Source organism: Vulpes vulpes, chromosome 2, assembly GCF_048418805.1.
Source record: "Vulpes vulpes isolate BD-2025 chromosome 2, VulVul3, whole genome shotgun sequence".
Lineage (NCBI taxonomy): Eukaryota > Metazoa > Chordata > Mammalia > Carnivora > Canidae > Vulpes > Vulpes vulpes.
In genome coordinates, this window is record NC_132781.1 from 51,639,755 (window position 1) to 51,667,068 (window position 27,314).

General features: G+C 50.8%; 1 protein-coding gene across 2 annotated transcripts in view; it reads right to left on the bottom strand.

The window, feature by feature from the left end:
• Window positions 1–1,561: 1,561 nt before the first annotated feature.
• Window positions 1,562–27,314, bottom strand: part of CFAP77 (cilia and flagella associated protein 77) — a 132,172-nt gene continuing 106,419 nt past the window's right edge. The window contains exons 5-6 of one of the 2 annotated variants that reach the window (XM_026009559.2): window positions 26,525–26,626; window positions 1,562–2,427 (exon numbers count right to left, since the gene is read on the bottom strand). In XM_026009559.2, the coding sequence (XP_025865344.2) occupies window positions 2,305–2,427; window positions 26,525–26,626 (225 nt within the window). In that variant the 3' untranslated portion in view covers window positions 1,562–2,304. Of the gene's footprint in view, window positions 2,428–25,934; window positions 26,121–26,524; window positions 26,627–27,314 lie in introns of those variants that run through there. The other variant, XM_072748314.1, reaches the window with a different exon arrangement.

Consider the following 27,314-nt stretch of genomic DNA (forward strand, 5'->3'; position numbering starts at 1 on the left):
GACTTCAGGGTAGCTTTAGCCAAAATCAGTAGGGGTGCTTGTTTCCCCCTGGCTCGTGTGGTGGCAGGAGGATTTCCGGCCCTTGGAGTAGTTTGGGGTCTGTCAAGGTCCTGGCTGGGCTAGGTTCCTGAGGGGTGTTAGTGTGTGTGGCATTTGTATGGCATTGGAAGACATGTGCGTGTGGGGGCGGGGGTGGGAGGGCTGATCAAGAAATTCAATCAGACCTGTAATCACCAGACGTGGTGTGTCTCCCTGCCCAGCACTCGGCCTGTGGGGGGCAGGAGCCGGAGCAGACATTCATGCAGGAGGTCCTTCCACAGAAAGCACTAGCCCTTACCATGTATGCCAGGCCCTTGGGACTCGGGTCCCTGATCCCATGTGACATCCCTGCCACAGGAGAGACAGGCAGTAAACAAGGCATCGTTGTTTTGTAGATAATCAAACAAGCTGATGTGAATTTTACTGATGGCTATTTCAGGGACGGCCTTTTGAGGAGGGGACTTGATATATTTTTTAAAGATTTTATTTATTCATTCACGAGACACACACACACACACACACACACACACACACAGAGGCAGAGACACAGTCAGAGGGAGAAGCAGGCTCCAGGCAGGGAGCCTGATATGGGACTCGATCCTGGATCTCCAGGATCACACCCTGGGCTGAAGGCGGTGCTAAACCGCTGAGCCACCCAGGCTGAGGGGACTTGATTTTTGAGCTAAGGTCTAAATGACAAGAAGGGGTGGGTTGGAGACAATCGGGGGGCCCAGGTGTTCCAGGCAGAGGGAAAAGTGAGCAGCAAGCCAAAGGTGGCAGTGAGGACAGTGGCTGGAGGTAGCCAGGACCAGAAAGGCGCCAAAGATGGGAGATGCAGCCAGGACAGCCTTCGGCCGCCTCACCTAGTGTGCCATGGGCTCGGTGGGGAGCGTGGAGTTTTCCTTCCAGAGCAACAGAAGCTTCTGGAATGCTAAGGGGCTGCCCTGTGGAGAGTGTGGTTGAGAGGGTAGCGTCGAGAGGGTGAGGTCTCCAGAGACCTGGTGGGGCTCAGAGATCAGGGGACGGGTAGGGGTGTCTTGGAAGTGGTGCTGACAGGCTCGTCGCTGGATTCAAGGTGAGAGTGGAGGGGAACAGAGTAATGAAGATTTTTGCCTCAGCAACAGGGTTAATGGTGGTGTCACATATGAGATGGGAAAAAAAAACAACCAAGGGAGAAACAAGTTTGGTGGGGGAAAAAAAAATCAAGTGTTCTGTCTTGACCGTGTTGGTTTGAAATGAATACCAGACGCTTGAGTGGAGACGTCAGGCGGGCAGTTGGACGAGTGAGTCTGAAATCCCAGGGAGAGCTCTGGGTCGAAGATCAGCAATTGGCATCTTCAGGCCAGAATTGGGATTTAAGAACTCGAGGCTGCGCCTGACTTCCTACAGGCACCGTTGGGATGTGTCAGGGGAGGTAATCTACCTCAAAGAATGCCCGGATCAGGACACCGTCTGACGAGTGTGAGGTTGGTTCTTGCCCTGGCTGTAGGTTTATTGGTTTTCAAATAAAGACACAGCAGGATGAGGACAAATAGCATTTTTAATTCAAAATAGACCAGTATGTAATTTGTGGGGAGAAGGCAAGAATGTGCAGAACGACTGAGGTAGGGAGCACCCAGGAGTTTGGCCGGTGAGGTTCTCAGCCTGTGTATCACCCCCCGACCCACTCACCCGGAAGGCTCTCTCCTGTGGGGTCACCCTCCCAAGGTCTGTTTGGGTGGAGAAGCCCATGTTGGCCAGCCTGAGTGACAGGCCCCTGGCGTGGAGGAGGTGGGGGTAGGCCCTGAGCCCCGAGCGTGGGGTCCTCCAGCATGGTGAAACAACAGGCATCCCCAACTCACAGTTAAACTGGTGTTTGGAATATAAAACAAGGGTTTTTACAGCACGTTGCTGTCATGCTTTCTGCAGGAAATACACAGGTTGTTCACACTCCATGGGCAGAGCCTTGGAATCTACCCTTAGCCTGGAGTCTAACCGCTGCCTAGTGATTTGGTTTGTCTTACCAGGTGAGGGCTTGAGAACCAAGGGTGGGTGGCCTCCTGCAGGAGGGAGAATCCCTAGGTAGAGGGTTGCTGGGGCTAAGGTAAGTTAGTATTGGCTAATCTAAAACGGGACGGGGTGGGGGGACTCGTACCAAAAAGAATCAAAGACCCTAATTGAGGTCCTTGCCAAAGCAGAACCTGCATAAAATTAGGGGAGTGTCTAACGTGAGCTGGGGCAAGAAAAGTGAGTCCTTGGAGAATTTTCTACTGTGTTGAGAAGGCTTTAGGGGTGGGTGTAGTTGCCCATCCGGAGGGTCCCCTGGCGCACCGCATGCTCCTCCTGGTGGGCTTTGAATGCTCTCTGGCGATCAGCCTCGGTGGGGAAGGTATCGAGATGGGGACACACCTATGGATAGAGGGGAGCAGGTTAGTGGGCACAAGGCACCTTCCCAGTGCTCCCTTCTCTCCTTGCCCGCCCCTCCATTTCGATCTTAGAGCAGTAATACAAATCACCATATGGGAGAAGGAAGGGAAGAGTCAGTGCCGTGAGCATCCTGGCACCGAGGGGGGATGGGTTATGACCATGGGCCGAAGGCGGCGAAGCTAAGGCTTCTTGGCGTCAGCAGTTTTCCTTCTGTCCAGCTCATTGTTAGGGAAGACGCACGAGTGATAAACATCACCTGACGATGACCGGAGTCACTGTGCAGTGGGACCTAATAGCCAGCATCACTCTTCCCATGCTGGTTTTCCACCATTAAAAACCCTAAACAAGCTGCCCTCTCCCGGGGCGGGGGGGTCTTCTGGCCCCGCCAGTGCTCCTTCCTGGGAGTAAGCTCCAAGTCCCTCCTGCCAGGTGGCAGCTGCCCGAGGAGGCGACGGGACCAGAACCAGAGTTTACAAATGCCACCCTTCCAGAAGAAACGTGAGGGACAGATCCAATGAGTGTCTCTTCTGTTGAAAGGCTATGCAGTCAGTATTTCAGGCTGCCCTTCCTTCTCAAGAAATGGTGGTAGGCGAAAACCCCTCCTGCCTCATGCAGTTCCATCACCTCCAAGAGCAAGAAAATCTCCTCTAGGACAACTATGGGAGGCCCAGAGTGGAAAGGTTTTGCGCTTGCTTGTTTATTTACTCACTGATTCATTCATTCATTCAGGTGATGCATATTTATTGAGTAAAACTCTGTGCCAGGCACTGGGGATACAGCAGGAAATGGGGGATTTTCTGTCCCTTCAGGGAGCTTTTATTTAATTAATTGATTATTTACTTATTTGCAAGATTTTTATGTATTTATTTGAGAGAGAGAGCACACATGAGAGGAAGAGCAGGGAAGGGCAGAGACAGAGGGAGAAGCAGACTCCCCACTGAGCAGAGAGCCTGACTCCTGCCTTGATCCCAGGACCCCGAGATCATGACCTAAGCCGAAGGCAGGTGCTTAACCAACTGAGCCACCCAGGCACCCCATCAGGGGGGAGCTTTTAATCCAGAGGAGGAGCAGACATCAACGATAATTAGGCAGCTGTTTCACCAGAACTCAGAGAGTAGAGGGTGTGCAGAGAGCACAGATAGCATGAGCTCAGCCCTCACGGGAGTCGGGGGTGCCTCTCTGGGGAGGAAATGTGAAAGGGAGGCTGGAAGGGTGAGCAGGGCTTTCCCAGGCTAAGGGGGCAGGTGTCTGTTGGCCCCAGAGCCCACTGGAACTCCAGTTTGTAAGGGGGTGAGGTGGCCACAGCGGGGGGCTGGCAGGGGTTCCCTATGGGTTTGCAGGAGCAGCTGAAGGCTCTGCTACATCTTCAAGGTGATAAAGCAGGCCCCGTTCTTGTTAAAACCCAGGCCAGGGCCGCCCTCTGGGTGGGGGTAGCTGAGCCCCAGTGCTATAGGCAGCCTTTATTTATTTATTTTTAAAATGTTTTATTTTTTTATTTTTTTTTAATTTGTGTTTTATTTATTTATGATAGTCACACAGAGAGAGAGAGAGAGGCAGAGATACAGGCAGAGGGAGAAGCAGGCTCCATGCACCGGGAGCCTGACGTGAGATTCGATCCCGGGTCTCCAGGATCGCGCCCTGGGCCAAAGGCAGGCGCCAAACCGCTGCGCCACCCAGGGATCCCTTAAAATGTTTTATAGGCAACCTTTAGGTGTCAAAACAGGGGAAGGGAAAGATAGGAGGAGGATACAATAGTAAAAGGCACTAGAAGACAGGGAGGGATTTGTAAAGAGACTTTGTGCTTGGGGCCTCCATACTCTGGCCCCCGTCTGGGAAAACAGAGGCCTGGGAGCTCCCCACCCCTGGGGAAAGTCATAACCCTTCATCTAAGCTCATAGCCCAACTGGTTTCCTGATGGCAGAGAACTGGGTAATGTCTCCACTGAGACCAGGTGCAAAGCTGACACCCATGCTTCCCAGACGGCAGCTAGAGATGCTCAGGAAGGCTGGCAGTTTGGATCTCCAAAGATCTTGTGGGCACCCTGGCTGATTCAGATGACCAGCTGGCTGGGACTCTTGCATGTCCATGGTCTCCTGTAGCACTGAGGGTATGGCAAGGCTCCCTGGTGTCCAGGCTCTTAACAGGGAAGCATAGCTCAGCAGCCCACATCTCTGCTATTTCTATGCCTCCCCCTGGCCCTTGTAGTGGGCTGAATGGTGACCCCAAAAAAGATATTTCTACATCCTAACCTCTGGAACCTATGGATGTGACCTTATCTGTAAAAAGGGTCTTTGCAGTTGTAATTAATTTAAGGATCTCAAGATGAAAACATCCTGAATGATTCAAGAAGGCTTTGACTCCAATGACATGGATGCTTGAGACAGAAGACATAGACACAGGGTAGAGGTAGAAGCCATAAGCTGAGTGATTTGGCCACAGTTCAGGAATGCTAAGAGCCAGCAGTAGCTGAAAGAAACAAGGAAATATTCTTCCCTAGGGCCTTTGGTGGGAGTGCAGCCCAGCTGAAACCTTGATTTTGGAGTTTTGGCCTCCAGAACTGCCAGAGAATACATTTCTATTGTTTAAACCACCAAGTTTGTGGTAATTTGTTATGGTAGCCTCAGGAAATGAATACAACTTTCAAGCCATTCCTTGGGCATTTCAATATGCAGGAATGGCGGATGGTACTGATGGCATTTGGTGGATGGTGTTGATTTGGTGTTGATGGTGAATAATATTGATGGATGGTGGTGTTGGTATTGGATAGTGTTGATGGTGGGTGGTGTTGATGGATGGTGGTAGCTGGTGTTGATTTGGCGTTCACAGTGGATAGTGTTGATGGATGGTGGTGTTGATGGTGGTTAGTGTTGATGGATGGTGTTGATTTGGTGTTGACGGTGGATAGTGTTGGTTGATGGTGGTGTTGATGTGGGTAGTATTGATAGTAGATGGTGTTGATGGTGGGTAGTGTTGATGGTGGGTGGTGTTGATGGTCAGTGGTAGGTGGTGTTAATTTGGTGTTGGTGGCAGGAGGCTCAGTACTCACTCTCATCCCTGAGGAAGTGGCAGAAAGATACAGCCCCTGAGTTGCTGCTCAGTTTAGAAATAATCAGGTGAAAATCACACACACAAAAGAGAAATCTGCAAATTTTCTTTTTTGCAGTCCCCCTTTACTTAGAAACTTTGGTAGGAAAGGTATTTTCATTCAAACATTCATCTAAAATGACTTGGATGGATGACTTGGTTAAGTCATCCAAGACAGGGAGCTCAAGCGAGTGCCCATCCCTGGGGCCCTGTAAGGAAGGGTGTGCACCTCTTCTGTTCAGGACCCTGCAGTGCCTGGCCTGGGGCCATGTTTAAACAAAACTGGAAGGGTGTGTGAATGAACCAGTGAGTGAATGAAGGCAGTCGGCAGGGCTCATCTGGCCTCAGGTGGTCAGAGAAGGCTCCTCAGGCCAGGTGGACCTTGAATATGGCCTGGAGGGGTTGGAATGAGGGAGGTAGGAAGGGAGGTGTAGGGAACATGGTGTCAGCAGGGGTGGCAGGGGGTGCGTGTGTCCTGGGCTTGGTGTGTGTGTCCAAGGTGAAAACCAAAGGAGATGTGTGTTGCTGGGTGTAATGGGCTCTCCTAAGGCCTAACTCAAGCAAAAGCTCGCCCTCGACATGGGATGGGTCTTTGGAAAGAGAAGGGAAACTGGATCCCTTGAAATCCCCAAATCCCCCATCAGGACCCAGGAGTCCATGGAGAGGGGAGGTCTGGCTCTCAGATGCCAAGAAGCAGGGTGCCCGTCTGCGGAATCTGTCCTGTTCTGCACCACTGCACCCATCAGCGGCGCCGAACTTGCTGTTTGCCCGGCACAACACACGGATTTCACACGAGCCCCAGAACATCCAGACGTTGTCTCCATCTTACAGATGGGGAAATAGAGGCCCAGAAAGGTTAAGTCACTCACCCTGGTTGCATAGATTGAACCCACAGCCGTGGGACCGGCCTAGCTCTTCATTGAGAGACTCTACTCTTTCTTAATAATTGCCCATGAAATGAGTCAAGAGAGTCACTGCTGGGAACATTGTGGCTCCTATCCCACAGGCACACTCTCCCCTCCTAAAATAGCAACTCAACCAGGAATAAGGATCCTAATTACAAGTCAGGCCTCAAGCCGTGTATGGTCACGACCCCCACGGACCCCTGGAGTCAAAGGATGAAGAGCTATGGAGCAAGGAATTCCTTCAGAGATGCTTCTAAATTAAGCCATCTGCGGTCTGCCTCTGCCTGGAGCTAAGAAATTGTAACGGCTTTGGCAGGAGACAGCTTTGCTCAATGGAGCTGAGTCGCTCTAGGGTCCATGCAGGTAAATAAGAGGCGAGCGTCCCAGCCTGCCAGGAGCCCTGGGAACAGAGCAGGTGGGGGCAGCTCTATCCCCGTTGGCCGAGGCCCTGGACCCGTTTGAATGGGCAGCATCAAATAGTGTTGCCCAAATCGGGACTGGGCACCTCCACTGTGCAGTATACCTGGGGATATGCCAGTGAGTGAGGCAGACGGTGGCAATTGTACCCGTGGACCCTGCAAGATGGCATGGGAAGTAGCTACTGAAAACACTACACATGCTTAGTGGCAATTTATTAGGATTGTGGATGGGAGTATTCACTCCATCCAGGGGGCAGGAAGGCCTTCCTGGAGAGGATGAGGGAGCTGGGCAGGGGACGGCGAGGGAAGAAAAGTCTTCGATGGTGGGGACCTGCCAAAGCCCTGCAGTGGGAAGAATTTGGGCAAATGAGAGCAAATGAAAGTGTATCAGTGTGGCTGGGAGACGAGATGAGGCAGGGGCGCTGAGCAGCCGTCAGATCTCAAAAGAGATTAGTGTTCACTGCTGGTCCTAGGATTCCTAATCCCCTCCTCAGATTATATATATATAAAGATTTTATGTATTTATTTAAAAGAGAGAGAGAGAACATGTGCAGGACAGGGGGTGAGGAGGGATGGGCAGAGGCAAAGGGAGAAGCAAATTCCCCACTGAGCAGGGAGCCCTACGCAGGGCTTGATCCCAGGACCCCGGGATCATGATCTGAGCCAAAGGCAGATGCCTAACCAACCAACTGAGCCACCCAGGTGCCCCTCAGATGATATTTTTGGCAACTGAACTTGAATAAAAGATTCCCAGAAACCCAGGATTTGAAGAGACCTTGGCCCCCATGGAATCCAAATCTATAGACGCAAATCCAGGCCCCCAGGTAGGAAGCAATGCCCTATTCTGGGCTCAGCCCCAGGCAGTGAGCCCAACAGCCAGCCCATCACCTTTCCCGAGTCCACCCCTGCCGCCTGTGGCCCTGCTTGGCCCCCAGGGGATCTAGATTCCTGGATTCCATTTCCCACTGCTGTGGAACACATCTGTGTTCTGCTCTTCCAATCCACTTTCAATGGACCAGCTTTTCATCCGCTCCGTACCTTAGTTGTACCATCACCTCTTCCCTAATTTTGCTCATGACTTCATTGATTCCTTCTTTGAGGCCACTCCTACCGAACTTCTATTCCTGGCATCTCGAGTCATCTGCAAGCTAATTACCCTTCACTCCTTCTTTTTCTAATATCACCGTTTATATAACATAGCATGAGCAACTCCTTTGCCCTCTAAATTTTCTTTGATCTCCGTTCAGCTTCGAGTTTTGAGTATATTTATTTTTGTTCCATTCTCTTTTCATCTAATTTTGCTATCATATTTCTGTTTGGGTTCCTTCTTTGCTCTTTTGGTGATTTATAAATGTGCTTTTAAATTTCCAGGCAATTGTATTAGTTACATCTGTGACTGATTTCTAATTTGATTTCTTTGGTGCCAACATAATTTGCATGAATCAGATCCTGTGTGTTTGCTCAGCTTTTATTTTTATGCTTCCTTGAAAATATGATCTATTTTCAATAGAAAACCCCTCAGTGGAATGAAGTGGCACCATTATGGAGCTGGCGCCCACATGATCTGGGTTCAGGGATAAGACATGTCCTTTTTGTCCTTTTTGTTTCTGTACTGGTTATTTGAGTATCCGTGATGTCTGAGACTCTGTGCTAGGCACCAGAAGATTGGACTCTGTGCTAGGCACCAGGCTTTTCTAAAAAAAAAAAAAGAAGAATAAGAATAAGAATAAGAATAAGAATAAGAATAAGAATAAGAAGAAGAAGAAGAAGAAGAAGAAAGCCTCTGCTATCATGGACCCAGGAAACAGTAATAAAAATGTAATCACACAACTAATTACTCAGTTTCATTTGTGCTGAGTACTCAAAAGAAGTACCAGATTTTTTTTTTTAAGATTTTTTTCCAGGGATATAATGTCATTTAAAAAATTTAAATTCAATTTATTTATCTTTTTAAAGATTTTATTTATTTATTCAAGAGACAGAGTGAGAGAGAGAGGCAGAGACACAGGCAGAGGGAGAAGAAGGCCCCATGCAGGGAGCCCGACATGGGACTCGATCTCGGGTCTCCAGGATCACACCCTGGGCTGAAGGCGGCGCTAAAACGCTGAGCCACTCGGGCTGCCCTAAATTCAATTTAGTTAACATATACTGTGTATTATTAGTTTCAGGGGTAGAGTTTAGTGATTCATTAGTTGCATGTAACACCCAGTGCTAAGACTTTTTTTTAAAAGTAATCTTTACACCCAACATGCAGCTTGAACTCACAACCCCAAGATCAAGAGTCACACACTCTATCAACTGAGCCAGCCAGAACCCCCAGAAGTACCAGATTTGTGAGAAGTTAAATAACACAGAGAACCAAACTCCTACTTTGGAGACAGTGGAGGTTTCCCAAGGGGATAAGACACAGACAGAGACTCAAAAATAAGGTAGAGATGCGGTTGGGGGTTGGGGGTGAAAGTGGTGTTGCTATCCCATGGCGGTCAGAAAACAGAAAGAAGTAATGAACGGGCCATTCACAGAGGGGAGATCTGAAGGACAATAAATGCAGGAAAGAAGCTCAACCTAATGTATGCAACCAGAGAATGAAGAGACAAAATGCCATGTCGTGCCCATCACACCAGCTGGCGGCAGTAATGGTAACGAGCCCGACATTAGAAGTGGGAACTTTCATATGCTGCTAGCAAGGGTGGTACTTGGTACAATAACTCAAGAGGATTTGGCATTACCTGGAAAGGCTGGGCATGTGCACGCCTTGTGAACCAATGAGTCTATGGTTAGCTGTAGACCCTAGAGAAACTTTCAAAAATGTCCACTAAGAGATGTGTACAAGAATCCTCATGGTAGAGATGCCTGTGGGGCTCAGCGGGTTAAGCGTCTGCCTTTGGCTCAGGTCATGATCCCAGGGTCCTGGGATGGAGCCCTGAGTTGGGAATCCCTGCTCAGCAGGGAGTCTGCTTCTCCCTTTGCCTCTGCCCCACCCTCTGCTTGTGCCCTCACACATTCTCTCTCCATCCCCTTTTCTCAAATAAATAAATAAAATCTTTTAAAAAAAAGAATCCTCGTGGTAACAGGATACAAAGTATTAGAAATAACTGCATGTCTATCAGTGGGGACTGGACAAACCAAAGGTGGTAAATTCATATGGTGGAACACCCCGCATTGGTTAACACGAACACCCTAGAGAGGTCCTGTCCAACATGGTGGCCACGAGCCATATGTGGCTATTTAAATCTGAAGTAACTAAAATTAAGGGAAATAAAAAAAATTCAGTCCCTTTGTCGTACTAAGCACATACTGAGAGCTCAGGGACCCCATGAGGCCAGTGGCTACTGATGGACATTCCCATCATGACAGAAAGTTCTGTGGGACAGCACTGCTCTAGGTCTGGGTCAACACGTGTGAATCTCGAAAACAATGTTGCAGGGGAAAGAAAGTTGAATTTACAGAATAGAACATAAGGATGATGCCATTTATATGAAAGATTTAAAACCTACAAAAGAGTCCCCTGTGTTGTTCAAGCATGTGTCTGAATCTAGTTAAATAGAGCTGGAAGGAAAAGATGTGCCAGGAAGTCATGCAAAGCCCTGCCTCGGGGAGGGCGGGGAGTGGGAACAAGGAGGGAAGCTCCGAGGGCGTCAGTTTTATCTGTAAGGAACGATTGCGTTTTCTTCTTTTTGATGTGAAAACACAAGGCGGGGTTTTGGAACTGCATCTTGGAGAAGTGACTCAGGCAAGGGATGGAGGCGTGCGGGGGCTCCTCCCTCCACACACAACTTAGAAAGAGTTACTCTGTTTGAAGAGATTTATTTGCTGGAGATTTGTGCATGAATCCATTTGAATCATTTGAGTTTTGCAGCCAAATGAAGTTTCATGGCCGGTGGTCTGTGGCGTTGGCTTGTGCTGACTTTTCCCCTGTTAGACTTAATCCTGCTTCACTGGGCACATTCATCTCAATGTCCAGGAACACATCTGAGATCCAAGGAGGAAAGACGCGGTCGTTTTGCCTGGTGACACCAGCCTCTGGTCCGGTCTGCATGCTGAAGAGTGAGTGGCATTTTGCCTTCTCTCTGACCCTGTCTCCTTCCTGTCTTCTCCCTTCCATACGAGACCTCTGTAGATGGTATGTGGTGGCAGCCACAGCACGGGGCTCTTTATAGAAGGTCAGGTCCTGTGATTGTTCATGAAACCACCCCCAGACGCTCATGGAGGGCATGTGCAAGTGCCCACGGCAGCTGGAGCAACTAACCCGCCGCCCGGCAGGTGCGCAGGCTGAGCAGCTTCCCCACCTGCCTGTTGAGCCCAGGTCTCCGACACGGTCCTATTAAAAGGGGCAGCTGGGCCAGCTGACCCTCCAGTCCCCTCTCATTAGCCACACAATAGCCCCCCAACTGGACATCAAGCCTTCCAGTGCCCAGTCTGGGAGCCAAGAAGGCAAAAAGCAGGATTTGAGAAAAAAAAAAAAAAGGCCAGATTTAAAAAAAAAATCTGCCAAAGAGCTAAACAAAAACGAACAAACAAAAAAGGCAACTATAAAGATCTTAGTTTAGTTTAGTTTAGCTTAGTTTTTTCTTTTGTTTTTTGTTTTTTAAGTGACATCCACTCTGGGGACCGGGAGAGAGGTTTTGCTTTAAAAGATTGAGGGGCTGTCTCCTCTAATGAGAGGTACTTGAAAATTATGGATCAGTCCCAGGTCAGTAATTTCTGTCAAGTTCAGGGCAGCTGGAGGTCAGAGGCCCTGGTAGAGCACAAATCCATGCAAGACATCGTCGGCACACAGGCTGCGTCCTAAGCTCTGATGTAGAAGGTTCATGGTTTAAGTAATTAACGAGGGTGACAGTCTCTCCTGAGACATCTGGTCCCCTAAGTTGTTATTCTGCTACTGGCTCTAATTTCTCTGTGGTCCAAAAATAGATGAAGCAAGGACACGGGGCCTGACCCTCCCTGCTGACACATGCTGCGTTTTCAAAGAACATCCAAGCTCAGGCTTAGGAAGCAAACTTCCTGCCTCCGCGGAGGGTCTCATGTGGCATCACGAGGAATCACCACGTCGTTGGGTGAGCTGGCGTGGGGGCGGGGGTGGGGGGGCAAGCAGTGGGAACCACCGCTCTCTGAGGGGCTGGGGGACACCATCCTCATCTGACAAGGAGGCCTTGGGATGGTTAAGTGTCTGGCCTCAGGAGACCCAGCTCCCTTACACACGAAGCCAGAACTGGGGTCCAGGTCGTGCTCCACTGACTCTTGTGCTCTTTGAGATTACAGGGGTGGGAGGAAAGATGGTCACGCATGCCTTTGAAAATGAGTATCAACTTGCTGTTTCCAGAAACTATATGGTATCTCTAGATCATTTCTGAGGATTAGCTAAGGCTAGTTAGCAGTTGCGATCAAAGTTGGACAATGAATCTTTTCGCTAGAGGCTGATAGGTAACAAGGTAACACCATGGTGGGGTGTTTGAATGTCCCCAAAACCTCCACCTCTGCTTCTTCCGCTTATAATGTTCATAGGCTTCAGGGAGGTGAGAGTCATAATGGATAATCTGGGGGAGCTGAGAACACACCAGACCCTCCTTCACCATCTGAGACCATTTCACAGCAGCCAATTATCACCCTACTCCAGCCTCCAAAGACTGCATCCAGGCAATGAACACTCATCTGACTTAAGTGGGTTATTCTTATTTTTCAAGGGGCTTGCCTTTTTTTTTTTTTTTTAAAAAGAGCTTTATTGAGATATAATTCATGTATCATAAAGCTCACCCATTTAAAGTATATGTATCAGTGATTTTAGGTACATGCATAGGATTGTCCACTTTTATTGCCCCCAAAAGAAATCCCATACCATTTGTACTCACTCCTCATTTCCCTTTCCCGAGCTCCCGGCAACCCCTACTTTCTGACTTTTGTGGATTTGCCTGGACATTTTGTAGAAATGGAATAATACAGGGCATGGTCTTTTGTGACTGGCTCCTTTCCCTTCACATCATGTTTTCAAGACTCTTCCACACTGTAGCAGATGTAAGAACTTCATTCCTTTTTATGGTTGAATAATGTTCTGTTGTATGGATCTACACAGTTTTATTCCATCACCAGCTGATGGACATTGGGTTGTTTCCACTTCGGGGCTAGGATGAAGAAGGCCACTGTGAACACTCATGCACAAGTTGTCATGTGGAAACATGTTTTCCTTTCTCTTGGTGAGATACCTGGCAGTGGAATCGCTGGGCCATGTGGGAACTCTTGTGTTTAGCCTTTTGAGGGAGCTGCCATGGGGTTCTCCAAAGTGCCTGCACCACTTTGTATTCTCATGAGCAACATGGGAGGTTGCCAATTTCTCCACATTCTCACCAACACTTGTTACGCTCTTGTGTTTTGATCATGGCCATCCTAGTTAGTAGGAGTGAAGTGGTGTCTCATTGAGGTTTGATTTGTGTTTCCCTGATGGCTCATGATGTTGGGCATCCTTCGTGTATTTATTGGCCATTTGTGTATCTTCTTTGGAGGAACATCCATTCGATCCTCTGCCCATTTAAAATTTGAATATTTACCTTTTCATTACTGAATTGTAAGGGTAATACTTATATTCACAGATACAAGTGCTGCATCAGAGATATGATTTGCAAATATTTGTTTCTAGTCTGTGGGTTAGCTTTCCACTTTCTTAGTATCATTTGAAGCATCGAAGTTTTTCGTTTTGATGAAATCCAATTTACCTGTTTTCCTTTAGTGGGTTATATTTGTTTCCTCTTACATACATATCATATTAATGCACCACAAAAGGGAGGACTTTCAGGAGATACTGAGCAATTTGTTTACACAGCCCCTCTAAGGCAGGGACGGTGAGCAGTCTTCATTTCATAAATCATATCAGTTCAAATAGATTGATGGTGGCTGTGTGTTATAAAATATTCTCAGGCTGAATTGAAGCTCATGTAAAAGTGTGCAGGGATCAACTGGCAAGACCTGCCATGGGCATGAGAGAGAGAAGGTACCATGTTTTTGCTCTAAGAGATGACAAGAGTCTCTTCTATTGGAGACGAATAAAGACTCAAACCCCCAGGAGAAGAAGACATCCATCGGCTCATCTGCCCTTAACTCTGTCTCCTTCTTCAAGTCCCCTTGGGTCACCCTTACCTGGGATGGCCAGTGGGTCCATGAGCGAGGGGAGGGCATGGAGATAGAAAAGGGATGAAGTGGGGAGGCCAGCTGGAGGCTGGCAAAGAAGCCAGCATGGACCGCCTGGAGTCTTGTTAATGTGTAGTGGCCCCAAAGCGGCAGCGACACAGAAACAGAGTGAGATCTGACCAGTGCTGCTGTTGTCATGTCATGGGGGATAACATGTGCCACTTTTTTTTCAGTGGTTCTGCTTTTAAAAACCACATCCTTATGTAGGATGCAAAGCAGGGGGAGGAAGCTGGTGGGCAATGGCTTTAAGCAGGAGTCCCTTCCAATGAAATCCGAAGTATGTGGGGTGCCCCGCTGACGCAGTAGAGCATACAGCTTTTGATCTTGGGGTTGTGAGTTTGAGCCCCATGTCAGCCGTGCTGTTTGCTTAAATAAACTTAACAAAACAAAGTGTGGCCCAAAGACTGTCCCCAGCAGTGACTCCTGACTCCCATCCTCCTCTTGCCCAGCGTGTCTGGGCTGTTGGGGTCAGCCAGTCTCAGGGAGCCTCCACGGAGGCTCCATCCGGGAGCCCTGGATGCCTTCGTTGGAACCATCCATCATCTGGGCTCTGCCTCTCAGCTCCTTTTTGAAACAGCTCAGCCCAAGAAGAATGTCACACTGGAAGCTGTTGTGTGAGAGCCAGATGTGAGGCAGGAAGAGAAGGACCCCATCCCGTTCCCCGTTTCCACCCCGGAGCCCCCATCCAGCACGTGTGTGCACGTGCACACACACACACACACACACACACATCCAGGATGCAAATGATAACCGCAGAGCCATCACTTGTGAAGCTTGACAGAAAATAATGAGAAACACTAAATCTTTTATAAGGTCAACACTCGCCTTAGCCGAGCAGCTGTCAAACAAGAAAAGAATTTAGCGCCGGAGCCACGAAACTTCCATCGGCTCATTAAGCCCAACAGGGCCCGGCCTGGCGTGGCAGAGGAGACGAGGGGCCTTCCGTTTTGTGTCAGTAATTTGCGGCGGAGGAGGCAAGAAGAAACACCAGCGCCAAAGGGGCCTAGGGGGCGGCTGGGGAATCGTTAGCGCGCCAGGAGCGGCCTCGGCTCCTAATTGGAAGCATTGGGCATTATCAACCGAGGATTTGCCTCCGCTCCCTGACAGCTAGTGGGCCCGAAATGATCGCCCACTTGTCAGTGTAAAAGACCATTAAAAACAAGCCATTTTGATTTAATTGGAGGCGGTGCACCGTGGGGCCAGGTGAGGAGGCTCGTCAGCCCTGCTCACCCAGGCTGACGCCTCTCTCCCTCCGTGACGGGCCAGAGGCGGGGGATGGGGGTGGGTAGTGTGCCTTCCAGACTCTTCGCCTTTCAAAAACTGTCTGAGCAAGGAGTGAATGGGAGACAGAACGAGCCTTCACAGCGGCGGTAGAGGCTGTTTTCAATGGGGTTGTCAACAAATGCCGTGACAGGCAGAGCTGCCGGGGAGGGGGGGCCCCCTTTTCTTTTCAGAGCCCAGATGATGGGAGTCTGCTCGGTGCTATTCTTTAGAGAGGTGGCCGTCAGGCGTCCATCTGCCAATGGGAGACGGGATGGTCCGTCGGGGTGCTTAGCCCACCCTCCCCACTCAGAAACATCTAAGAATGGGACCTGGGAGGTCATGGTAGGCTGATCTTCCGTGGACAGCAGGACCCTGTCTTTGATTTTAAGCTCAAGGAAGAGCCAAGGAGGGAATTAAATGAAAGAGGTGTGTTGCTGAGGCCCTTCGAGGAGTTTTTGAACGGATGCCCCCGAGTGGAGGCCACTTGGGCTGGCGTCTCCGTAGCGCTCCCCCAACGGAGGCCATGGTGCTGTGCCTGGCCGACAATTCTACATCATCTCCGTCGGAAGAGGCCACCTGCTATAAATATTAACGCAGACTCGCAGTGGGCTCTCCCACCAGGGTGGGGGCCTCCAAGCACGTGGAGCATCTATCTGTGTGTAGCTTTTGAATCCGAGTGTAGACTCCCTGATGCCAGGGACTGTATGTGCTGCATGTTGATGCCTGGTATCACGAACGCCATGGGTACTTGATAAATATTAATTGGCGCTCGCAGATCTCAGAGAGGTCTACAGATTTGTATATTAATCTCACCCCCGTCCCACAAGCAGTGACCTCATTTGCTGCCTACTGCTCGTCCAACAAGACAACGCTTGCAGGAGCATGAGGGGCTGGAGGGGCGTCTTTGGGAGAGTGAGGGGGAGACACACCAGCCGATCCCCTCATACACCTCCGCTGTTCATTTTGATGAAGGATCAGGCTGGGAGGAGATACCAGATCCCCAGCGAGCATCAAATTCCAGAGCTCCAAATTTTGTGGTTGCTTTTAGACAATGGGGATTCCTTAATTACTTTCTCTGGAAATTTACCTGACACTGCTTTCTCAGGTAGCGCAAGGTGGTTATCCGGGCGCACAGTTCTTCGGTTGACAGAGTCTTTGATTTTGTGCTTGGTTGCAAATTAAGTCCTTTGCTGAGCCATCCGTACAGTGCCCGTTGGTGCCTTATCGCTTATTCATATCGGCTGTTGAACAACTCCTGTGCTTCTGCCAGGGAAGCTGGGGACACACTCAGATGTTTGGTGTCCACGGCCCATTGCATTGGGGCACTCATGGTGAGGTTTGGTGTCTTTCCCTTTTTCCTTATTGAAATAATGAGCATGAAGAATTTGCGGGGAGGGTAACTCTTAAGAAGAAACAGACCCTTTCTGTGGTTGACAAGGCTGACACTGTCAGTTCAGAAATAAGAATGGAGCTAAGTGTCCTTAGCTAGACAGTGAGGATGTTATGCCACATTCTGGACACTGTTCCAGGGAAATAGCGACAGATAAGTAACTCAAGTTACAGGGGTTACTCGACTGCTAGGGCACTCTGTAGAACTAAACAAATCTTGGCTAGATGACTATGTGGATGAATAGATGGATGGGTGGAAGGATGGATGGATGGACACATGGACAGATGGACAGACAAATGGATGGATGGACAGATAGACGGGCAGGTGGATGGATAGATGGACAGAATGATGAGTGGGTAGACAGAGGGGAAGATGGATGAATGGATGGATGAACAGACAGACAGACGGATGCACAGATAGATGGGCTGTTGGATGGGTTAGGAGCTGAGATAGAGTAACAGCCATTAGAAATGCATCCAAGATACGGGCATCCTTAACATCCTCTCCATCTGCTTTGCTGAGTAGAAAAGATACTTTATTTTCTTCACTGTCTCTTGTCTCTAACCAAATGATTTTAAGAGGCCTAATGAATTGTGCATGATGTGAAATTAAGTATTTAAGAGTTGTATAAAGCAGAGACTTTCTGAAGAAAATGTAGAGTCACATTCTCCATCCCATGGGGTCATTGCCAAGCTCCTGGACAGTTCTTGGCACACAGAGTAAGCATTCGAGACATGGTGGCTGCTACTATTATTACTATTATTACCAGATATAAATCTGACTGTGATGTTTTTCTGAGATTGCCCCCAAGCAGGGCATATTCACATAGATTCTTGTATTAAATGATTCAAGTGACACTGACAGACATCTTCAACCACAGCCTCACTCACAAATATGTAGAAAGGCTGACAAATCTTTTTTTTTTTTTTTAAGACTTTCTTTCTTTCAGAGACAGAGAATGTGAGTGGAGGGAGAAGCAGAGGGAGAGGGAGAGAATCACAAGGAGATGCTGAGCTGAGCACGGAGCTCCACGAATGGGGCTCAATCTCATGACCCTGAGATCATGACTTGAGCCAAAACCAAGAGTCAGATGCCTACCGATTGAGCCACCCAAGTGCCCCAAGTTGACAAATCTTTATGACTGTAGATATAGGTAGAGAATACAACACCAAGTGGCAGAGGTCATGGCACCTGGGCAGTCCACTGTCACTGCCTCATAGCACCCCACCTCTGGCATTCAGAGCTCTGTACCCGGAGGAACTGTCAAGAGCCTAGGCATCCATGCAGAGAGTGTACTGGCAGACAAAAAGGGGGGGCAGGTGATTCTGTGAAAGGAGGTGGATTTCAGCTGAACTTGAGAAAGAAGTGGCTGCCCCTGAACATTCCTACATTGAAGTCTTGCCCCTCAGTGTGATGGCATGTAGGGTACGGCTTTAGGAAGTAACTGGGCTCAGACGAGGTCATGAGGGCGGCCCCCACAATGGGATTAGTGCCCTTATAAGAAGAGGCACTGCAGAGCCCACTTTCTCTTTCCCTGTCATGAGAAGCCACAGCGGGAAGGTGCCTCCTGCAAGCCAGGGAGAGTCTCACCAGAACCCCACCATGCCGGTCCCTGATCTCAGACATGCAGCCATCAGAACTAAGAAGTCAATGTCTGCTATGTAAGCCACCCAGTCTATGGTATTTTGTTACAGCAGCCTGAACAGATTAAGACAGAAGTTCATAATCCTCAGGGCTGTTTAACAGATGAGAGCCTGCCTCCTGCAGGCGTTTCCTTTGGAAGGCCCCAGCATGCTTCAGAGCAAACATATGGAAGTGCGCCCACATGCCACGGTAGATATATGCTTTAAGCATCCCTGTGCAGAGTGGGTGACAATGACCAGGGAACTCCAGGCTCTGCATGCTGAAAATGCATGCTTGGCGGCTACCCCAGACCCACCAGCCTGGATCCTGGGAGGGGCTCTGGAATCTGCATTTTTTTAAGAGAGAGAGACAGAGAGAGAGAGAGAGTGAGAGAGAGAGCTGGGGGGGGGGTGTGGTGGGCAGAGGGAGAGAGAATCCCAAGCAGATTCCACACTCAGCGTTCAGCCCATCTTGGGGTTCGATCTCATGACCCTGAGATCATGACCTGAGCTGAAATCAAGAGTCAGATGCTCAACCAACTGAGCCCCACCCAGGCACCTAGAATCTGCATTTTAAAGCTCTCCTCAGGGGACCCAGACACAGACAAGTCTGAGACCTGTGCATCTGTAGGAGCAGACGCCAAAGCCCCATCCAACACAGAGATTGTGTTGCTCCATGACCATCCCCTGGCCAGGCCCACGCCGGGCACTTTATGTGTCCCCATGCTATGGGTGCAGGTGCAGAGGCCGGCGTGAGGCAGACGAGCCCACAGGCTCAGCCCTCCCCCCAATGCCCACCTTTTCATGCAGCAGGCCTGTGATCAATGATCTTTTTCCTTTTTGGCCTTGGGGCCAAATTGCAATTTAAAAGATGCTCGGGGGCTTTATCAAGGTCTAAAGGCTTTCAGGGCAGTGGGAAATTTTGTTTATTGCAAGGGCTTAAATCAGCCAAGAGCAGGGCTGGCCACGACCCTCTGGACACCTATAAAAACTCAAGTTCCTGACTGCCCTTCACTCTCCTTCCCAGGCCCTGTATTTAGCCCCCGACTGGCCCCTGACCTCAGTTTCAGATCTGTAGTATTTATCAGCTCTACCAAGGCCTGAGGCCTGGGGCAGCCTGCCAGGGGGCCCAAGCCCCCACTCACCGGGGCACATGACTTGAGGCCTCCCACCATAGTGCCTTCATCTCTGAGACAGCACGGCTCTTCTTGGCCATGGAGAGTGAGGGGGAGCATTGCCACATGAGAGTGCTCCTCAAAGCACCTACAAGATGCTCTGGACGTGTGAGCTCTGAGTGTTGTCACTGTCACTGCCGTTGGGAACGCTGCCTCTGAGGAACTTCTTGGGCATGCTTCCCTCTTGCTTGTCCAGCTGCTGGACTCGGGTCACACTGCTCACATTCCTTTGTGGGCTCTAATGCATCACTGCCCAGGACCTCTCTGAGTGGAGGAAGGGAAGAGGCCAGGAAACACTCCCATCCTCTTACTTTCTCCCCAACACCTTTGCATCTCTGAGGGACATCAGGGAGGCCGTGTTTCTTGCGTGCGGCTTTCAGATACAAGCACACCAGCCTCTTGGATCGTCCTGCCCCGCACTTTTGACAAAGCTCAGTGTACCGAAGCAAATCACCTCCGGTTGTTTATCACTGGAACCTCCTGCTGGCCACATGCTAGGTGGCTCTGGGTCCTGTCATGGTGGCTGCGTGGGTGCCTGGTGACAGAAGCGGGTGCGTGGAGACGCGTGCAATGGAGCTTAGCCCCAAGTTCTGCTCAAGCTGGGAGATCCCCTTCAGATGACCAAGAATTGGTCTCTTGGGGATGGGATGGAAGAAGAAACTGGGGGCCACCAGAGCCCCATCAACTCCAAATTCAAAGTGAGAGTTTTGCTACATCTAGAGGTTAGAAATATATGCCTGATGCCAAACAAGCTGTCTTGTCTCTTTTCTGGTTGATTTTCAACACCAAATTAGAAGTGGTTTTGTCCCCTGCTCAGGAGAAGAGTGTTCTGTCGTGAACTGACAGTTCTGAGGCACTGGAAATATTAAGGGGACAGTCAGGCCGGGGGTCCCCAGTTAGAAGTGCAAACTCCCATTTCTCTGGGTCCCAACATAGATGCCTGACCTGTCCCTCCGTGACCTGGGAACGCAGACTCGTCCCCACTGTTCCAGAAACTTTGCTGCCATCCCCCGACCTCCCACCACCACTTTTGTCTTGTTCTTGTCCCCAGAGCTTCAGCTCTGGCTCTTTGTGACTTGCCAGTACTGAGCAGCAATGTCACCTCACGAGCAGGTGCCTAAAAATTCTGTCCCTCCAAGGTGCCAAGATTATGTAAACCAATTAGGCCCCCGCTTTCATCTCTCCAGCAAGGCAGCTCTTCTGCATACTAATCTGATTTATAATGGGGGCATCTGTATTTAGGGAAGAAATGTCAACTGCATCAGGACCTCTGAATCACTCTCCCTATTGCCCTGTTTCCGCGTGTGACACATTCCATCCCTGTGCTCAGTGCCCTACGCAGCAACATGGGCTGATTCTTATTTCAATGCAGCAGAGCGACAGGATTCTTAAAATACATCACTGGTGCGGGGACCTCGGGGAGGGGCAGCAGATCTGGCATCTGTCCTTTCCAGGCTTGGAAGGAGTGACTTTGGGGCTGGACACATCTGTCCGGGGAAGGGCTTATATTTTGTTGGCCCTTTGGAGCCCTTTGGAGAGGTGGCAGCAGCTGGGTGGACGGGCTCAGAGCCCGCTCTGGGGGTTTAACAGAGAGTTAACTTTCCAGCCGGCTATGATTTGTAAGGGAGCTTAAAGGTGGGGAAGAAAATCCTTTTCTTAGATTCAGCAGCTTTCACTAATCAGCTGCATCTCTGGGTGTCACTGCTTGGCTGACTGCTGATTTTTTTCCTGCCGTCTCCATCTCCGGTTCTATTAGGGAGCTAGGGGCCCAGGAGACCCAAGGCAGGGTTAGTCTTCCACAAAGAGAGGAGTCTGATCCCAGCATTCAGAGCACAAGAGCTTGTAAATCAAACTGTTAGTTTAATAGCTTCGGCCATTATTCTAAAGCAGTGGGGCTGAAACCAAAAGCCAAATGAAAATATAGTCAATTTGTTCATACTTTAGTGACTGAATGACTATGTAATGTCAGTGGGTATTGGCACTGGGGAGGACAGACAGGTCTGTCAGGAGAGAGGCACAGTATTCGGTTGCGAGAGGTGACCTCGAGATGCTTGGGCAAACCTCTCTCTAAAATGGGCTGGGGATCTCCAATTATAGCATAGACTTGGCCAAGGAGAACCAGACTCAGGGAGTCAGCTGCCTTCACTGCTGGGGGAGAGCACTGGCCTCTGATCTCGGTGCCTGATGGAAACCCAGGGTGGAAACTGAGCATGGCCAGCAGCGCAGAGCACTTGTGAGTTCAGGAGGGACTGGGTGGAAGGGGTCTTGAGCCCTGGGACGAGCACTGGAGGAAGGACATAGCCTCCCCACCTTTCAAATCTGTTTTTTTTTTTTTTAAATATAGCCTTATTGGTTTTGTAAAAGTCATGTACTCCCTGTAAAAATTCAAACGATGCAGAAAAGAGAAGCAGAGAAAGTAAAACTCAGCCTCACCCCACCCCAGAGGTCACTGCTGCTGCCACCTGGGGACCCCTCCCTCTGGACAGACACCTGTGCAGGTGTGTGGGCCTCCATGCCAATGGCACCACACAGCACACGTTCTTTCCCCAGTAATGTGTTAGGAACATGTCAATAAGGGGACTATAAAAATTATTTTCAGTGGCTGTATACTATTTCACAGGATTATATGTTATCTATGTGATGTCAGTATAGGATCCTTCAAGTCATAGGGAAGCTGCCTCTACTGGCACGTCCGGGCTGACACGGTTGTGGGGGTGTAGCCATAAATACTTGGGAGCACTCCCCCCGGATATCTGTCTCTGGGCTATTATCACTGGCAATCTTTGTAAAGAAGGATAAACCGTCTGCTTTTCCTGGCTTAATATCAGGCGGCCACACGATGTGCGGGTTCAGACTAGGTCACTCTTGAGAGCAGAAGGTAGCACTATTAATAATCCCCCCTCCCAACAGGCAAGCCTGGATTCCGGGCCCTGCCTGGAAAACCTGAGCAGGTTTCTGCAGAAAGGCAGGTGAGCAGGGTGGGCCAGCCAGTACCAGGATGATGTTGATGGGGGTATGGTTACTCACGTTGCCCCCCAGTCCCCAGCTCACAGCTGCCAGCTGAGGTTGGGGTCTCCCCACCATTTCAGGCTTTGAACCCTGGACACCAGGGAGTGGAGCTGCTCCAAACCTCCCCATCTAGCTGTGCACCCCTCTGTCCATCTATTCACTTCTCCTCTTGCCAGTCACCAGCAGCCAGTGTGGGAAACCGAGCACGGCCAGCAGCACAGAGCACTTGTAAATTCAGGAGGGACTGAGAACCCGGTCTGGTGCAAAGATGCTCAAGAAGATTTGTGAATGAATGAGTGAGTGAATGAATGACCACCAGGACCTTCCCCAGGGCAGATACCATTTATTGGCACATTAATAGAGTCCAGGTGCCCTGCTGCATGTATACATCGAATCCTTCTGCCACCCTCATCTTCAGAAGAGGGAACGGGGTCTTGGATGGGTAAAGCCACGTGACAGGCAGGGAGTGGCAGGGTTGCCCCGAGTCACATGCACACCCAGACATAGCTCGCGGGGTCCCTCCCCGCTGGCTGCCCCCCCATCTCCCGGGCGCATCGCGAAGGGCATGAGCCCTGTTGCCACTGGGTACAGAGGGTGCCGGCTGCAAGCCCAGCAGTGCCTTCACTCAGGGACAGGAGGCGGTGAGCTCACATCCCGTCCCCCAAATGGGAGCTTGAGGGAAAAGGTCCCAGCAGTTTCCCCTGACAGCTCCCTCCGGATTGGGGATCTGCTACCTCCGGGAGCCACCAAGCCCCCTCCCGCAGGGCTCCTTGATCAGTGAACCCTGGGATCATGAGGCCTTAGGTTGGCGGACGCCCTTAAGAACTGTGCTAGCGCTCACTTCCAGAGGAGGAAACTGAGGCCCAGAGAGCCTCTTCGCCTACCCAGTCTCTGGGACAGGGCCATCCGTGCCGGTAGCTGGTGGCACAGACCAGAACGGGCGCCGGAGCCCCGGGCAGCCCTGCAGCTGACAGCGCCGGCCGCCCACGGGGTGCTTCTTCACCTCTGCCCGCATGGTGCCGCAGGTGGCCGGCTCTGGGTGGCCCCTGGTGGCCGGGGTTGGTCCCCTAGAGGGCGGGCCGAGGTGCAGGAAGCCAGCTCGCCCGGCGTCCACCGGCGCAAGGAGCGGGCCGCCCGCCCCTGCCTGCTGCTTTTCCACGTGAGAGGTGTTTAATTATTTCTGACAGGGTTCAGCGGCGACATCTGTTCGCGAGCGGGGAGAGTCCATTTAGGTTATCCATCACTGTGACAGGTTCAACTTTTTTGGGAGCGCTTTTCCCTTTCATAATGGGTCTGGGGGGGGGCTTGGGGGGGCGACGGCTCAACACAGACACGAGGCACAGACAAAGACCCTCCTGGGGCTTCGTGCAGAATGCCGCGTAGCCCCCCACGGCCCCCGTCCGCGCTGGCCCTCCTGAGCCTGGACCCGGTGGGGGTGGCCAGGGTGGGGGCACCAGGATGCTCAGGTTGGGAGAGGGCTGTCAGCAGCTCGGTGAAAGGCTTGGTAATTCGTCCCCCGTCCTGGGCTGTACCGCTCATTCATTCATTCATTCATTCATTCCATCTCCCCCTTCATTCATTCTTCCCAGAGACATTCACTGACCACTCACTGGGTGCGGGGCTCTGGGGACACCATGAGGGTCCAAGGACAACAGGCATGGACCTTGGGGGCTCCCGTTTTGCTGGGGAAGATGGACAACTAATTGCCCACTTAACTAATTAATTGCAATGAGGACGCACACTGTGAAGGGGAGAGAGGAGCCCGGAGATGCTGCAGAGGCACCTGCCAGGGTGCAGCAGGAAGTGAGGGTAGGATCCTCAGGAGGCCCTGGGCTTCTGCGGCCCTGGATGGAATCTGGGACCCTTTCCTACAGGGCATGTCCCTTCAGCTGACCCTCAGGTTCCACGCCAGTTGAATGGGGACATCCTGTCTACAAAACCATGCGTGACTAGTGCTGGGTGCACAGTGAGAGTAACGAACACATCCTGTTGGTAGTGTTTCCTAAAAGTAGGGGGCTAAGTGTTGTATTCATAAAGCCATCATTTGTGGGGGAGGTGGCTAGGGTCTCTGCCAGGCTGCACACAGTGGCGCCCAGGGACAAGCCTTGCTCTGAGAGTCCTGGAGAGGAACCCGCAAACATCCCCAGAAAGATGAAAAGTGTCCTATGAATCCTGGGGCCTGCATGTTTATTCTTTCTCATTGTTTCTATGGCACCATGTGCAGGGTGTTGGAGCTTGGGGCCAATGGTCAGAGGAACCAGACTTCCAGGCCCACCACCCCTCTCACTGGAGGAGGACACCGCACTCTGCCCACCCCCATACCACGAAACAGTGGGGGGAACTCGTTCTGAACATGAAGCCTAATAATATACAGAGATGACTTAGCACAATGCCTGGCACCCAATCACAGGGTGGCATGTACAGGCTACCTCCTGTTGCTCCTGACCGTGTTTCAATAACAGCAGTCTAGAATAGAAGAACTCAGGCACAGCTGAGTCAAAGCCCCGCTTTTGAAAATAGAAGCTGATTGGTTCATGTCGGACTCTGCGCCAGCCACCGTGGGGACATCAGATTGGGGGACATCAGATTGGGGGACATGCTCTCCTGATCCGGGGGCATCAGGGTAGGGGCCCTTTCCTTGCTCCACTGGCCCAAGCCCCCCTGATCCCTCCTTTGTCCACTGCCTCAGTGACTCAGTGGCTTCTAAATCGGGGCTGAGGGGTGGAGGTGACACTGTAGAGCAGAGTGCTGCAGAGGGCCTCTGGTGCTCAGAGAGTGCTGGGTCCCCATCCCTCCCTGGGCAGCCTCCCAGGGAAAATCAGAGAAAAAAATCAGAGTAAAAAGAGCAAAGGAGGGAAGACTGCAGAGGAGGGGCCCGGAAGGAGGCTGTGGAGAGAGGAGTGGGGGGAGGAAGGTGGTTAAAAAGGCAGGAAATTGGGGGAGACAGAGAAACCAGAACCGAGCCATACCACCAGGCCAGGGTGGAGGAGCAACAAAGCGACGTGGGCAGGGACTCCTGGTGCCTCCTGCTCAGTGCCCGGTCACGTTCATGTGCAGGGTGATACGGGCTGACGGGCGCCAGGTGAATGGTCACTGACATATGCTGACAAAGGCCACTTGGGCAGGATGCAAGAGGCCACATCGGGGGGCAAGCAGGCTTCTCCATGAAGCTCGGCAGCTTGTTCGATTGCATTAGGCTCAGGAAGGCACTGGCCCCTTCTTTGTCCAAATTGCAGTTTAACTCAATACCACGGGTGGGCTGGGCTGGCCAGGAACGCTGCTTTGTCCAGCTGTCTTCCTGGGGCCAGACGTGTCCCTGTGGCCCCTAGAAAGACTCGCTGGGCCCGACTTGGGAATGTGCGGCTCCCCTCCCACTCAGAAGCTGCTGTCTCCAAGTCTCCCAGTTCCCCTCCTCTGGACATCGCACCTTGCTCTCACACTGCTCTTCCCCTACTAAAAGGCCCTGAAGATGATCCCACTCTGGGTGGGACAGGGGTACGTGGCCTAACGAGCACCAGTTCAGTTCTGAGGCTGAGGCACGGTGGGTGCTAAGATCACTCTGGGTGTGTGCTATCCCTTTATGTCAGCCTCTAGTAGACATTTGCTCCCCTTGCTCCAGGAATGCCATCCTGCAAGGAGGTTTAGCGCTGGTCAAATCCCCAGTGAGGGATGTGGTGCACCCATGACCCCATCAGTGGAGGGGGGGTGGTTTGGCACAGACAGTGTCCACTGCAGTAGTCAGACAACCAGTCTCTGTGGTCAGTGGCCCAAGTTCAGCAAAGGGCCGCCACTTAAGCCAGCATTGGCCATGCTCCCCATCTGGGGAATGAGGATGGCAGTAGCCCCCACATCAGTAAGTAGGAAGAATCAGTAAGATAATATAAGATACTGCAGCAATAATATAGTATCTATTATTATGCCAACCAGTGGGTAGAAGGCCACAGAATTTCACTGTCTAGAGGACAGATAGACCAGGCAAAGTGAGAGGCATCCACCTTAGGTGTGGGAAGGGGCATTTGGAGGCGAGACTGACCTTCTGGAAATGAGGCATATGCCAGAGGGCATCCAGTTTCACTGGCGGCTTGTACTTTCTCAGCTGACTGCTCCGGGTCTCATACAGCTTCCCCAGGATCACCTGCAGGCCAGAGAAATGAAGAGCTGAGGTGGTTTCCTGGCTGCCTGGAGGAGCCCAAGCTATGACGAAGGGAGGTGAGGGCAGAGGGTTGGGATTCCTGGTGCTGCAGACCCAGGGGTCACATTCCTCCTGGCTCTAGCCCTTCCTGAGTCTGATTTCACTGCACCTGCTTCCCGGGCCACACTGCTCAGTGGACTAAGGCGTGGGACCACCCGCTGTTGCAAGCATGTTGCTCTGGTTTCTGGTTTGGCTCTAGACATAAATTTCCCATGATCTGATACAGCTTGAGCTTTGGGGGATCCTCATGGCACAGGGTCCCTCCTAAGGTCCTGGGGGGGTCCTATTCATGGGCTCTGTTTCTCTAAAATTTGTAATGGTAATACGTTTTATGTACTTTCTCCTTTCTTTTTTTAAATTGAAGTATAGCTCACACACTATGTTATATTAGTTTCGGGTGGACAACATAGCGACTCGACAAGTCTATAGGTTATGAGGTACTCGCCACGGGCACAGTCCCATTGACTATTCCCTGGGACTGATTCATTCCATAACTAGAACCCGTATGTCCCACTCTGCCCCCCTTTTTTAAAAAAAGATTTTATTAAAAAAGAAAAGAAAAGAAAAGAAAAAGATTTTCTTTATTTATTTGAGAGAGAGAGCGAGAGAGTGCACAAGCATGGGGAGAGGT